The following is a 13,718-nucleotide window of genomic DNA, read 5'->3' as shown; positions in this document are numbered from 1 at the left end:
ATGTCGGTTATTTAATTAATTTCATCGCAAACAAAAGATTTTAAGCCTATAGAGGCTGTCCAGATTCATCAGAGCAATGTTGCGACATTCGAATACAAATTCTATGGTCACCCTATAAACATAGTATAACCTAAATATTTGACGAACAACCACTTTGCACACTTCCTTGATATTTTGCACAAGCCTCACATAAATTTTCTACGCATAAAATGCTAAAACAATTTTCATGATAATAACTTGAAGATGAATAGAGAATGAAGTGATGATGAATTGACATTGAAAAGCTTTTCTGTTTTAGGCATGAAAGCCCAAAAGAGAAAAAGAGAACAAAAATTGTATCTGAATATTATATCTTAACAAGGAAAAAAAGTTTTCTTTTCAAGGGAAAAAAAGTTATTCCTAAACAAGTCGAGGGTTTAAAAATTTAAATGTTGTGAGAAAATCCTAAATTAAAGAATTATGTCTATAGAGAGGTACATAATTAAAATGTGAGTAAGGTACAAGTTCGAATGAAAAATCTTTTAGAAGTTAAGAGGGCATAGTCATTAATGATGTCCAAAATGTATTCAAAACTAAGGAAGGTCAAGGTTTTTTGTGATATTTCAGGATGACAGGAAGGCTTTCAAATCAAATTTATGTCTGAACACTCATTCAGTCTACAGAAAAGTTTCTAGTTTCCCAAAACTTTTTTAAAAGAATGAGTCTAGACTTCAAACTTAGGAAGTTGTGGTAGAGTCTGAACAAAGTTAAATCTGGAAAATTGAGCCATATAATGACAAATCTGTCAGTGTGAGGATAAGTACTCTGTAACCGGATAATATGCATCACGTATCCAGAGAGTGCTGTCGATATGATAAGGATTCGCGACATGTTTGCGACATTGAAGAAACCTTCAAAACCCAAATCATATGAACGTCACTAATGAATCCACCCTTAAAGGACTTTTTCGTAAGAAAAATAAGAAAGTGTTATCAGAAATCAGCTCGTGTAATTTATTCAAAAGACTTAAAGATATTAAGGAACACAAAAGTTGTATAATTAGCAAGTTAATAATGTATCTCATTCCCTGTGTATAATCTACTATTTATTCATAACTTTCAGTTTTGTTTGCTTTATCTAATAAACACGTGTTTGGGTATTGTAGCTGGCATCATTTGGGATATCCTTTTAATATCTTACCTTTATTGCTTTACATAATCGTAGCATGCTGAGATTTTCTTAGAAATTTACTTTTCTGACGGTGTTGATGAACTAAATTTTGTCACGTTTTTGAGTTAGACGAAGAGATAAAGAGTCTTACTGTTTTATTAAGCTCCAGAACCTCGTACTCTAGTAAAAATTATGTAAATAAACATCATAACTATTCAGCCTTAAATTCGTAAGATTTATTTAATAGAATTAACAAAGTTGTAAAGAATATTTTATGGTTTAGGGAATGTTTCCTTTGATCTATAAATAATCTTTAAAGACGTAAAAGTTTTCTATGCTTGTCCTTCTAAGAAAATGTAATCCCGAGCAGTATGCTGCAGAAAAAAATCATTTTTCATTGTCATAATTACCCAAACTGTGAAATTAGACTATATTACATCATTTTCTAGTCAATACAGTGACATTTCCATGCTCTATTTTCACAATTTTGTGCCGCTCGGGTATCTATCGATCCCTTTTATCTGCATCACACTGATGCACCAGAATTTGATATTTACATCACAAAACTGCAGCAATACATCATGATGATGACGTAATAAAAGCGTTCGTAACAAAGTCTTAACGATGAGCAACTACCCGTCATGATAATATTGTAATACTTTGTATCCACGACTATTTTTAGCTCTAAATAAGGATAGAAAATATGACAAAATTGCTTACGCCTGCATGAAAAAAGATGAAAGAATCACAGAAAATGTAAATAAGAATATCTTTGATTCCACGAAACAATTTCCTATAAAAACGTTTGTAAATGGCATGAAAATTAACATTGTTGGTGTTCCCAGAACAAAAATGTAGGTAGTAATGATGCAAATATTGTAGTCACGTTTATAACGGTTTTTTAAAATTCAAATGAATTTCCGAGACTTTACTGTCAAATTCGTGTAAGTGAGACTCTGTCGTTTCCGCGAAAAAAAACATTCACAGTTCGATTCATTTAAGGGATTTGTGAATTTTATTTATCTTAATTAAATCATAAATAACTACATATTGAACTGTATAAAAGGATTATTTGTATATTATAGTGTCTATTGAAGAGTAATAGGATAAAGTGAAGTGAGAAAGATGAGTTCCGAAGAGGAAAAGAGTGATGATTACGGTAAATTTTTTTCGGCATTTCAACGAGTGCTAATTAAACTTATGTGCTGCATTATTTTCAATCAAAATAACATAAATGTTTTAAAAACAAGCAATAATAAGCATTGTCTATGATCAAATTAGTTAAACAAGAAGAAATTTCAAGAATTTTTGAAATCAAAATTTTTTTGCACGAGATATTTGTTCTGTATAGAGTCATAGGAGACACAAGAACCCAAAAAAATCCAAAATGGACGCCTTGCTTCGACCCAATTAATGTGATTATAAATTTTTCCATTTTTCTCGACAGGAAATGAAGACACATTCCAAGATGATGGATCAAAAAATCCATTAAATGTAAGTTTAGACATTTTTTGTTTATCATTTGAATTTCATTAGACCATTTTTTTCATGCCTTAAATTATTTTTATTCAGGACGACGATGATGATTATGAGCCAACGGATAGTAAGAAGAAATCTAAAAAAGGAAAGAAACGTAAAGTTCGTAGTGAGGAAAAGTCAAAAAATCGTAAAAAGAAGAAGCGCAAGAAGAATGATTCTGATGAGGAAGAGGAACAGCAAAATGAATCAGCTGAAGAATATACATCAAGTAAAAAAGGCCGTAAAAAGAAGGATAGAGGTGATCGCGAAGAGCGTTCAGCTCGATCATCCAGACATCAAGTTGTTGAGGAGGAACAGGCTGAAGAGAATGATGCACCTTCCGTTGATGAAGTTTGTGAACAATTAGACTTGAAAGATGTTACAATTGAGTATACTGCACAACACTTTCAAAACCTTGTTACATATAAGATGTTTACACAATTTGTGCGTCCAATTTTAACAAAAGAAAATCCAAAGGCACCAAGTAGTAAACTTATGATGTTAATAGCTGCTAAATGGCGCGAATTTTGCCTCGAAAATCCAAATTTAAGAGATGACGACAATGAAGAGGAACAAGCTGAAGCAGCTGAAAAATCCGATAATGATGAGGATGAGGAAGAAGAAGAGGCTGCGGATGAGCCTGAAGAGCCTGAATATCAGCCAAAATCTAGTAGATCCAGACCATCCAGAAATGCTGAAAAGAAACAGCAACAACAAGAAGAAGAGGATGACGACGATGATGATGATGACGATAATAGTAACAGCAAGAAATCAAGTAAGAAACGTGCAAGCGCACGAGCGACAACTAGTAAGCGTGGACGCAAACAAAAAGTTCCAACTTTAAAGATACGATTTGGCAAAAAGAAAGACGCTAGTTCCGGAGAAGAAAAAGTAAGTTATATAAGATGTATCTCACGATTTTTTGAAGAATCAGAAACTTGGAATTAGGCAGTAATAATCTGTATTGGAATTGACTAAATTTTTCAAAAATAACGGCTTAACTTTTTTTGAATTTTTTAACGTTCTTTTTGAATTTTTTCTGATCATTTTGAAACCTAATTTCATAGAATAATTTCATTCAGTTCCAAAACTGCGCTTTTCGTAGCGTCTGAACGTAATATTGTTTCGATCGCACACACATGTTTCCCTTACATGTTGTATAACAATTACATAACAATTCAATTTTAAGTGTCAATATTAACAAACAACATCCAATTCTTTGTATTACAGGACAGTAACGCAGAAAGTGAAGAACGTGACAGTGATGCAGAGTTTGAGAAAATGTTGCTAAAAACACCGGAAGCATCAGATGACGAGACAAGCAACAGCCGTGCACAAAGTACAAGTACAGTAGCAAAAGGAAAGGCAAAGGTCAAGATTGGCAACCGCGGCAAGAAGAAGAAGTCTAAGAAGCAAGCCGAAGCTATCGAACATCAAGATTATTGTGAAGTTTGTCAGCAAGGAGGCGAGATTATTCTCTGCGATACTTGTCCAAAAGCATATCATCTTGTATGTTTAGATCCGGAACTTGAAGAAGCACCGGAAGGCAAATGGTGCTGCTCAAAATGTGAATCTGAAGGCAAAACACCTGTTGAGGAGGAAGAAGAAGATGATGAACATCAAGATTTTTGTCGAATTTGTAAAGATGGTGGTGAACTTTTATGTTGTGACTCGTGTCCATCAGCTTATCACACATTCTGTCTTGATCCACCATTAAGCGAATTGCCCGAAACGTCTTGGACATGTCCACGTTGTTCATGTACACCGTTACCATTTAAAGTCGCTAAAATACTCAGTTGGAGATGGACAGATATTAAAGTTCCTGGTCCATCAACAAGTAAGACACAAACAATACGTCGTCGTGAATATTTCGTTAAATGGCAAAATCAAAGTTATTGGCGTTGTGACTGGGTATCGGAAATGCAAATGGACGTTTATCATAACATTATGTATCGTTCATATACTCGTAAACATGACATGGATGAGCCACCGCGCTTTGATGATCAATTGGATGAACAAGATAATCGATTCAAACGTATTGAGAGAATGGGAAAGCATTCAAAGGAAGAGAGAAACAACATCGAGGTTAATTTTGAAGAAAAATACTACAAATATGGTGTTAAGCCAGAATGGTTGATTATCCATCGTGTTATCAATCATCGTACGATGAGAGATGGACGAACTTTATATTTAGTTAAGTGGCGTGAACTTCCATACGAGCAATCAACATGGGAAGAGGAGGAAGATGAAATTCCTGGGTTAAAGCATGCAGTTGAATATTATCAAGATCATCGTGCGTATAATCTCGAAACCAATGACCGTAAAAAGAAGAAAAAAGGTCGTCGTCGTACGAAAGATGAAGTTGATGATGGAACCGGACAGAGACGATTTAATCCACCACCAGATCGTCCAACAACAGATTTAAGACGAAAATGGGAACAACAACCAGAATATTTTGATGAAATTGGTATGCAATTACATCCGTATCAAATCGAAGGTATTAATTGGCTTCGCTACTCGTGGGTAAATGGAACTGACACTATCTTAGCAGATGAAATGGGTCTAGGTAAGTTGTGAATGCACAAAAATTTGAATATAAATTACTTTTCCTCTTACTACTTATACACTTTATATGTTAATTTAGGAAAGACTATCCAAACAGCAGCATTTTTGTATTCATTATTCAAAGAAGGCCACTGTAAAGGACCATTTTTAATTTCCGTACCGTTATCTACGTTAATTAATTGGGAGCGTGAATTTGAGCTTTGGGCACCAGACTTTTATTGTGTCACATACATTGGTGACAAAGATTCGCGTGCAGCTATACGTGAGAATGAATTGACCTTTAGCGAGGATGGAGCACCGAGAAATTCAAAAGGTGCAAGTAAATTAAGAACATCAAATGTCAAGTTCAACGTTCTTATTACAAGTTATGAGCTTGTGTCAATCGATAATGCGTGCTTATCGTCGATTGATTGGAAAATACTTGTGGTTGATGAAGCTCATCGTTTGAAATCAAATCAATCAAAATTCTTCAAATTTCTCGCGAGTTACAACATTGATTACAAATTGCTTTTGACTGGAACTCCATTACAAGTAAGGTTTCATTTTATTGTCATGATTGAAACCAAAATTAATTGATTTTTTCTTCTTTTTTATCTCTCCTTTTAATACAGAATAATCTTGAAGGTAAATATAATTTTTCATTTAAGGCTTTATAAATAGAAAAGGGATTGAAATTGAATTGTCACACATTGATAGTCATATGGGTTTTTAGACAAAATAGATATAAACTTTGTATAGAATATGCTTCAAGGTCATTACAGCTGGTTATTGATGAATATATTGCTGAAACAAGTTTCTAGAAAAGTAAATTTTGAAGGTCGTGTAACGTATTTTTTGAAATTTGAATTTAAGAATCGCATGTGTTCAAAAACCTTATAACAGCAATTCATATTTGAAAATCTAAAATACGTTACATTTTAAAACTTTACAACAGCAATTTATTTCAAATTTTTTACATTTCGAAACTTTACAACAGCAATTCATTCCAAATTTTTTACATATCAAAACCTTACAACAACAATTTAATTCAAAATTCTAAAATACGTTATTGTTGTACAACAGCAATTCATTTGAACTAATTTAAAAGTTTTATTCTCATTTTATACAAAGATTTAAATGAGTTCATTGAATGTTAACAATTATCTAATTAGCATTTGAATTTCAAGTGCTGAAAAGCAAAACAAAATGTGACGTCAGAATTGCTTACTTTATAATTATTCCGTATTGTACTAAGGACAAAGAGTTGATTACATAGTAGAACTATCCTGCATAATAGAAGCAAAACAAAGTTATTGACTTGTAGTTTTCCTTTTCAAATTGAAATTTGTACAGATAAAAGGACAAGTATCAATGCGGTGGAATGTTCAATCAATTTCAGTTCTTTTTTTGTGGAGATAAAAATTCATTAAATTTTTTATGCTCTATTTCTTTCATCTATTCCAAAAAAAACAGAATTGTATCATCTATTGAATTTCTTATGTCGCGATAAGTTCAATGACTTGACAGTTTTCCAAAGTGAATTTGCTGATATCTCGAAGGAGGAGCAAGTAAAGAAGCTACATGAAATGTTGGGTCCACACATGTTGAGACGTTTAAAAGCAGATGTATTAAAGAATATGCCAACAAAAAGTGAATTTATTGTTCGTGTTGAGCTGTCACCGATGCAGAAAAAATATTATAAATATATTTTGACAAAGAATTTTGAAGCTTTAAATTCAAAGAGTGGAGGTGGAAATGCATGCTCAATGTTGAATATTATGATGGACTTAAAAAAATGTTGTAATCATCCATACTTATTTCCAAGTGCTCAAGAAGAAGCGCCATTAAGTGCTGGTGGAACTTATGAGTTCCAAGCTATGACAAGAGCTTCGGGAAAATTGGATTTGCTTGAAAAAATGTTGCGAGTTCTTAAACGTCAAGGACATCGTGTTTTGATTTTCTCTCAAATGACAAAGATGTTGGATATTCTGGAAGACTTTTTGGACGGTGCTGGATATAAATATGAGAGAATTGATGGTGGTATTACAGGAAATTTAAGACAAGACGCTATCGATCGCTTTAATGCGCCCGGTGCACCACAATTTGCTTTCCTGTTATCAACACGTGCTGGTGGTCTCGGTATTAACTTGGCAACTGCAGACACTGTCATTATTTATGACTCAGATTGGAATCCTCACAATGTAAGTTACTTATGTTTTATAAATACATCCTCTAATCTCCAATATTTCATTTCATGCAGGATATTCAAGCATTCTCTCGAGCACATCGTATCGGACAGGCAAACAAAGTCATGATATATCGTAAGCAATTGTCTTTCACATGTTTCTTTACTCATTCGTTTTTCTAACAAAACATTTATCAATCTTATATAGGATTCGTTACAAGGAATTCAGTTGAGGAAAGAGTCACACAAGTTGCAAAACGTAAAATGATGTTGACACATCTTGTTGTAAGACCAGGTAAATGCCAGAAAATTTATTACATTTTCCTCATCATTTATCATTCTACTTTTAATCATTAATTAATTTACATGACATTTAAAAATTCAAAATTAACGGTTTTCAAAATTTTGAATGTTCAAACGGTTTTCAAAATTTTGAAAATTTTAACGGCTTTCAAAATTTTAAAATTTAGTCTTAAGTTCAAATTTCAAAAAGCCGTTAAATTATGAAAGAAATAAATTATTTGATTTCCATAAAAAATTAGAATGATAAATGCAATCATGAAACACACTTATACCTAATAATATATTTTCTCATCAAGAAATGTATTCATTAATCTCATTTTTCCTCATCCTTTAAGATCCACTTACTTATTCATGTAGAATAATAAGAAAATGTTGATTTTCATTTCTCCTCTTTCATTTTTCATTTCTTCACCTTTATTTCCTTAAAAATGGAAATAAATTCATTCTCGTACAGGTATGGGCGGTAAAACAACAAATCTCACAAAGCAAGAACTTGATGATATTCTCCGTTTCGGTACGGAAGAATTATTCAAAGAGGAATCAAGCAAAGATGAAGCTATTCATTATGATGATTCAGCTGTTGAAAAGCTTTTGGATCGATCAAATGAGGGTGTTGAAGAGAAAGAAAATTGGGCAAATGACTATTTGTCAAGTTTCAAAGTCGCATCTTATGCAACAAAAGATCAAGACGAAGAAGATGATGATGTTGAACGTGAAATTCTTGTTAAGGAAGACAATTCAGACCCAGCTTATTGGGTGAAATTATTGAGGCATCATTATGAGCAACATCAAGAGGATATAGCGAGATCATTAGGAAAAGGAAAACGAGTTAGGAAGCAAGTTAATTACACAGACAATGGAATTGTGACAGCTGAGCCACGCGACGATACATGGCAAGATGATGGTAGTGGATATAGTGATTATACCAGTGATGAAGATCGTGAAGGAATGGATGAGGATGAGATTGCAGCAAGAGCTCGTGCACGTGCTAGAGAACGAGAACGTCCATTACCGCCACTTTTGGCTCGTGTTGCTGGAAATATTGAAGTTCTTGGTTTTAATGCACGACAACGTAAGGCATTCCTTAATGGAATTATGCGATATGGAATGCCACCACAAGATGCCTACAATGGACAATGGTTATTAAGAGACTTACGCGGAAAGACTGAGAGACAATTTAAAGCTTATATTGCATTATTTATGAGACATTTATGCGAGCCAGGTGCTGATAATGCGGAAACATTTGCAGATGGTGTTCCACGTGAGGGTTTAAGTCGTCAACATATATTAACACGTATCGGTGTCATGTCATTGATACGTAAAAAGGTACAGGAATTTGAAAATATCAATGGAATCTATTCAATGCCAGAGATTATGAATGGACCTGTTTTGCCAGTGAAATTAAAGAAAGCGGAACCATCGGCAGAGGATGAAAAACCTGAAGATATTAAACCATCAGAAGATGTAAAGCAGGAAGTAAAGGAAGAATCAAAATCAGAAACGAAAACTAGTGAAGGTGATGACATAAAGGACATAAAGTCTGAAGAGGTTGAACCAAAATCAGAGGAATCAAACGAACAAAAGAGTGATGAAAATGTTAAGGAAGAAAAGGATGAAAAGCCATCGACAGAAAATGACAAGACAGATGCTGATGGTGAGATAAAGAAGGAAGCTGATGAAAGTGAGGACAAAAAGGATCCCTTGAGTGATGAGGCAACGAAAAAAGATGAAAATAAGAAATCAGATGTAACGACAGTTAGTGACGATGACGACGACGATGTTGTATGTATTGAAGATAATGGTAAAAAGAAGGCAGCGGCCGTGAAACAATCTCCAGCAGATAGAAAGTTTATGTTTAATATATCGGACGGTGGTTTTACTGAATTACATACATTATGGATTAATGAAGAGAAGGTTGCAGTTCCAAATCGAATTTATAATATTTGGCATAGACGACATGATTATTGGCTCCTTGCTGGTACTGTTGCTCATGGATATGCACGTTGGCAAGATATTTTGAGTGATCAACGATTTGCTATTGTCAATGAGCCATTCAAAATGGACGCTGGAAAGGGTAATTTCCTTGAAATTCGAAATAAATTCCTCGCAAGACGATTCAAATTGCTCGAACAAGCGCTCGTAATTGAGGAACAATTGAGACGTGCTGCTTACTTAAACAGCGCAAATACAGATAATATTACAGCAGAGCATCCAGGCGATTTTGACCCTGAACAAGATTCTGATCCGATTACAAAATCGGCTGCAAATAATCCAGTCCTACACAAAGTATTGAATCAACTAGAAGAATTGTTGAGTGACATGAAGAGTGATGTGTCGAGATTGCCTGCTACACTCGCAAATATTCCACCAGTTGCACAACGTCTTCAAGCAGCCGAAAAGTCTATTCTCTCAAGAATTGCCACAAATCCGAAAAATTCGAATAATGCTGGTAAGTACTTCATTTATTTTATCTCATTTCTTTTGAGAATATGCTGGTTTTAAAGCTTTTTATGGCAGGTCATGTCTTTAAAATTCAATATTTGAATGTAATCAAATTTTAACGGTTTTTGACAATTTAAATGCTTTTGTTTTGCAAAATTGCGCTAAGCAGTTAAATTTGAATTTCTGAAATCCGTTAAATTTGTCAATCAATACTTTATTCAATGAAATTTTTGCTTTAATATTGAATATTGCTTTTTATGAAGCTACAAGTATTCGATACATCAAATTGAATGTCTCACGACTCTTATTGATATTCGTCATGACAACCTTGAAGACATCCATCCATGCATCTTGAATTTCATTCAGATTTTTTTATATCTCATTCATATTTACTTCATTTTTTTCCTCAGTTACGTCAATGGCGCTTTTCCCGAATGGCTTTAAGAACTCAACAATCGAGGGCTTCTCATCAGAAGAAAACGGAGCAAACTTTTCAAACTTCAGACCAGAATTCAGCGTGCCCGGACAACGTCACGATAATGAATAAGCAACAATTTATTTTATTTTATTTTCCTTTTTTTCTGAAACATTCACTTTTTAACTTTAATTACAATAAATTATGCTATTTTTCATCAAAAAAACAAACAAAACAATGGAGAAACTCACAGACATTTTTTTTCAACAACTCTCGTAGACGTTTAAGACAAAGAAAATTGAGAACTTTGTGTATTACATACATAGAATTATCATAAATAAATGCTTAAGAATATAAAAAGCACAATATGTAATGTTTTTTATGTTTTTTTTTTTTTTCATGCTTAGAATTTGAACTCGTGCCATCAATTTTTTGTAATAAAATATAGAAGTCAGTACTCGATTGGGATTTTGTATGAAAAAGTCGACTTGACAAAATGCAAAATCCGAGACGACTTAGAGCTTTGGAAGAAATAGAGCGTGGAAAAGCATCAACATTGAAAATTAGCACAGACTGGCATTTTAATAAGGAAGTATCTCATCAATTCATTGCTATTAAAATAATGTCATTATCACCCATTAATAGCATTAATTTTATAAAATGGGAGCAGTCGGTAAATTCTTATACTCAATTATTATACAGGATATTCTGTCATTTATCATAGGAATTATTTAATGACCCAAAATGTTATTTAACTTTAAAAAATTACATTAAAGAGGAAGAACTTCTGAAATAGAAAGGAAATTTGACACATTATATAGAATTGTAGAATACTGCTGTGTACATCCACCTACGTGTGTCTGTCCATAATCTTCCGCATGTGATGAATTGAGCGTTTGTTGGGGTTTCGTGTCATATAATACTCGAATGGACAAAAATACGTTATAAATAGTTGATGTCTGATTCTATTTTTGGCCGCTCGTGATGAGTTTATAATATTGCATATATATAAATATCCCTAACGGCACTTAACAGACAATGAACATATTCACCTAAATTAATTACTTCCTTGGCAAAGGCACATGAGGAACCATTGTCACAATTAAAGTTCAAGGAAAGCTTCATCAGTCTTTAGATATCTTCTGCCAGTTTCTAATTCCCAGCACTTTTGATTTCCCAGCATAATCAAGATCAATATTGCCCAAACTTTTTTGAGCCACGGAATAATTTGAATATACTTTTTTTTCGCGGCACACCTAGAACTTGAAGTCGAATCTAGTCGAGTCGAGAAAATCAGGTAGACTCGTAGTTGGCTTGAGTTGAGTCGACTTCAAGTGTATGGTCTTCAAACTCCGGAAAACATCTGAGCTTGTTCTATAGTACACCAGTATGCAGTATGCAGCTCACAAGTTTGGTTCGATTTCGGATGTAATTTAATTTCACTTTTAGCTTATCACAATTGAAATTTCCATTCGCGAAACTCGATTTTTAATCAAATCTCCTTCTCCAATTTCCGTCTCAATAATCAATTGACTTCTTCTAAAAAAGCTCTTAAAAATTCAAATTTTACATCGAAAGTCAGTAAAAAGCACTCAATACACAATTTAAAAAAAAAATCACACGAGCTTATTCTTCCATTTTCAAAGAAAGCTTTCATGCCAGAAATTGAACTCTCGTCTCAAGAAAGGAAGCAGAAGAAAGGAAATGTCAAAAGATATATATTTCATTTCAGAATAAATAAAAATTTTTTGGGCTTACATTCGACGACAAAGAATTTTTTAATGAATTAAGATGTCAAAGATTTTGATGTTTTTAATGCTGATTGATGAGAATAATCTCGTGGAGCACAAAGGATTTTTGAAATTTATTTTGATTTAAAAATGTTATTAAGGAAGTTGCAGAGCTCAAAATTGACTGTATGGAGTTTAGTCTTAGATACAAATCCAAGTCAAATTCCAGCTCATGATAATTGGTAAGGATTTCTAACTTTTGAAAATAAATCAACTGTCATTTAATATTCAAATTGTATTCTTCACAAAAATTAGTTGATTTTCCCCTTTTATAGTTGATGGCCCCTCCATATAAATATTTTAGTCTGAATTGAATCTTCAAAAATTAAAGGTCAAATTTATTTATATTTTCGCCTAGCTATTATTCCATTACTAAGTACCTGTAAGTTCTGGTAAGTTCCTTCATATACAAATCATAGAAGTGAGATTTCAACACGAATCTTCAAGATCATTTGAAGTTATTCATACTTGACATTCAATATTTTCATGAACAACTCAAGGCTTCATTTGGTTGCCATATTAACGCCTCCTCCTGCTTTGTGTCGTCAGGATACGATGTAGTTCCAGTAAAAATATATGCGTAAATAGAGTTTACTAGAAATTGTTCACACTTTTATTAAATGTATCATTTCATAGATTGAAGATATGTGGAATGACAAGGGAAAGGAAAAGGCTCAATCAAGACTCTGAAGGCTCTGTCGACGATATGATCATCATGGGTCGCCACGCTGGTTCTAAAGTGAGATCATTTAGTATTAATAAGTTCCTTAGACGGAGCTTTTTCAATTTGTACTTCTGTACTCGAATGTCACAAAGGCATAGGCATCCATGAGCAATCAATAAAGTCCATATAATCCAAGAGCTACTCATATTTGTGACATCCATATGGGTTCAATATAAATCTCCAGTTCTCTTTGACTTTGAACTACAAATTATGGTTATCATTCCTAGTATAAAATCTCAAATGCTCGAAACTGTTAAAAAATCAACTCTATTTTAATATGCAACAATGTAGAGCTGCTGTAATATGTTAACAAAACTACATTACATTATTCATGCTCTAATTCCATCAATTTTCAAATGTCTGAGCCACAATCGGGTGTGAAAATTCTTTGACTATACATGCGTGTCGATGTCTTCCTAATTTAAGAAGTATGAAGCTGAATATCAAACTAAAAAATCGGCTTGAGCCAAATTGAAAAAGCATTTAATTTTATTGTTCACTGAACCATTTTAGATTTTCCCACAATGCTCTGTAAATGCGAATTGAATATGAAATGTTCCAGTGCCAACAAAAAAGCTCTTTTATTTCACATTCATTTCCTCTGAAATATATATACATCCGTACCACAAATATGCGTAACATAAAAAA

At 33.3% G+C, this 13,718-nt stretch overlaps 1 protein-coding gene across 1 annotated transcript; it reads left to right on the top strand.

Annotated features, from left to right (window-relative positions):
- The first annotated feature begins 2,125 nt into the window (after window positions 1-2,125).
- On the top strand, window positions 2,126-10,922 carry LOC139089161 (chromodomain-helicase-DNA-binding protein Mi-2 homolog). The gene is made up of 11 exons (XM_070638613.1): window positions 2,126-2,308; window positions 2,597-2,643; window positions 2,722-3,558; window positions 3,898-5,233; window positions 5,312-5,763; window positions 5,844-5,856; window positions 6,685-7,412; window positions 7,472-7,532; window positions 7,605-7,691; window positions 8,154-10,148; window positions 10,552-10,922. Exons 1-11 carry the CDS (start codon window positions 2,275-2,277, stop codon window positions 10,686-10,688), a joined length of 5,727 nt encoding a protein of 1,908 aa, XP_070494714.1. The 5' UTR covers window positions 2,126-2,274; the 3' UTR covers window positions 10,689-10,922.
- Window positions 10,923-13,718: the final 2,796 nt, after the last annotated feature.

This window comes from Chironomus tepperi, unplaced genomic scaffold (genome assembly GCF_022539635.2).
Source record: "Chironomus tepperi strain 1889 unplaced genomic scaffold, CSIRO-AGI_Ctep_v1 contig_175, whole genome shotgun sequence".
NCBI classification, from domain to species: domain Eukaryota; kingdom Metazoa; phylum Arthropoda; class Insecta; order Diptera; family Chironomidae; genus Chironomus; species Chironomus tepperi.
This window is presented reverse-complemented; position numbering and strand designations above follow the sequence as displayed.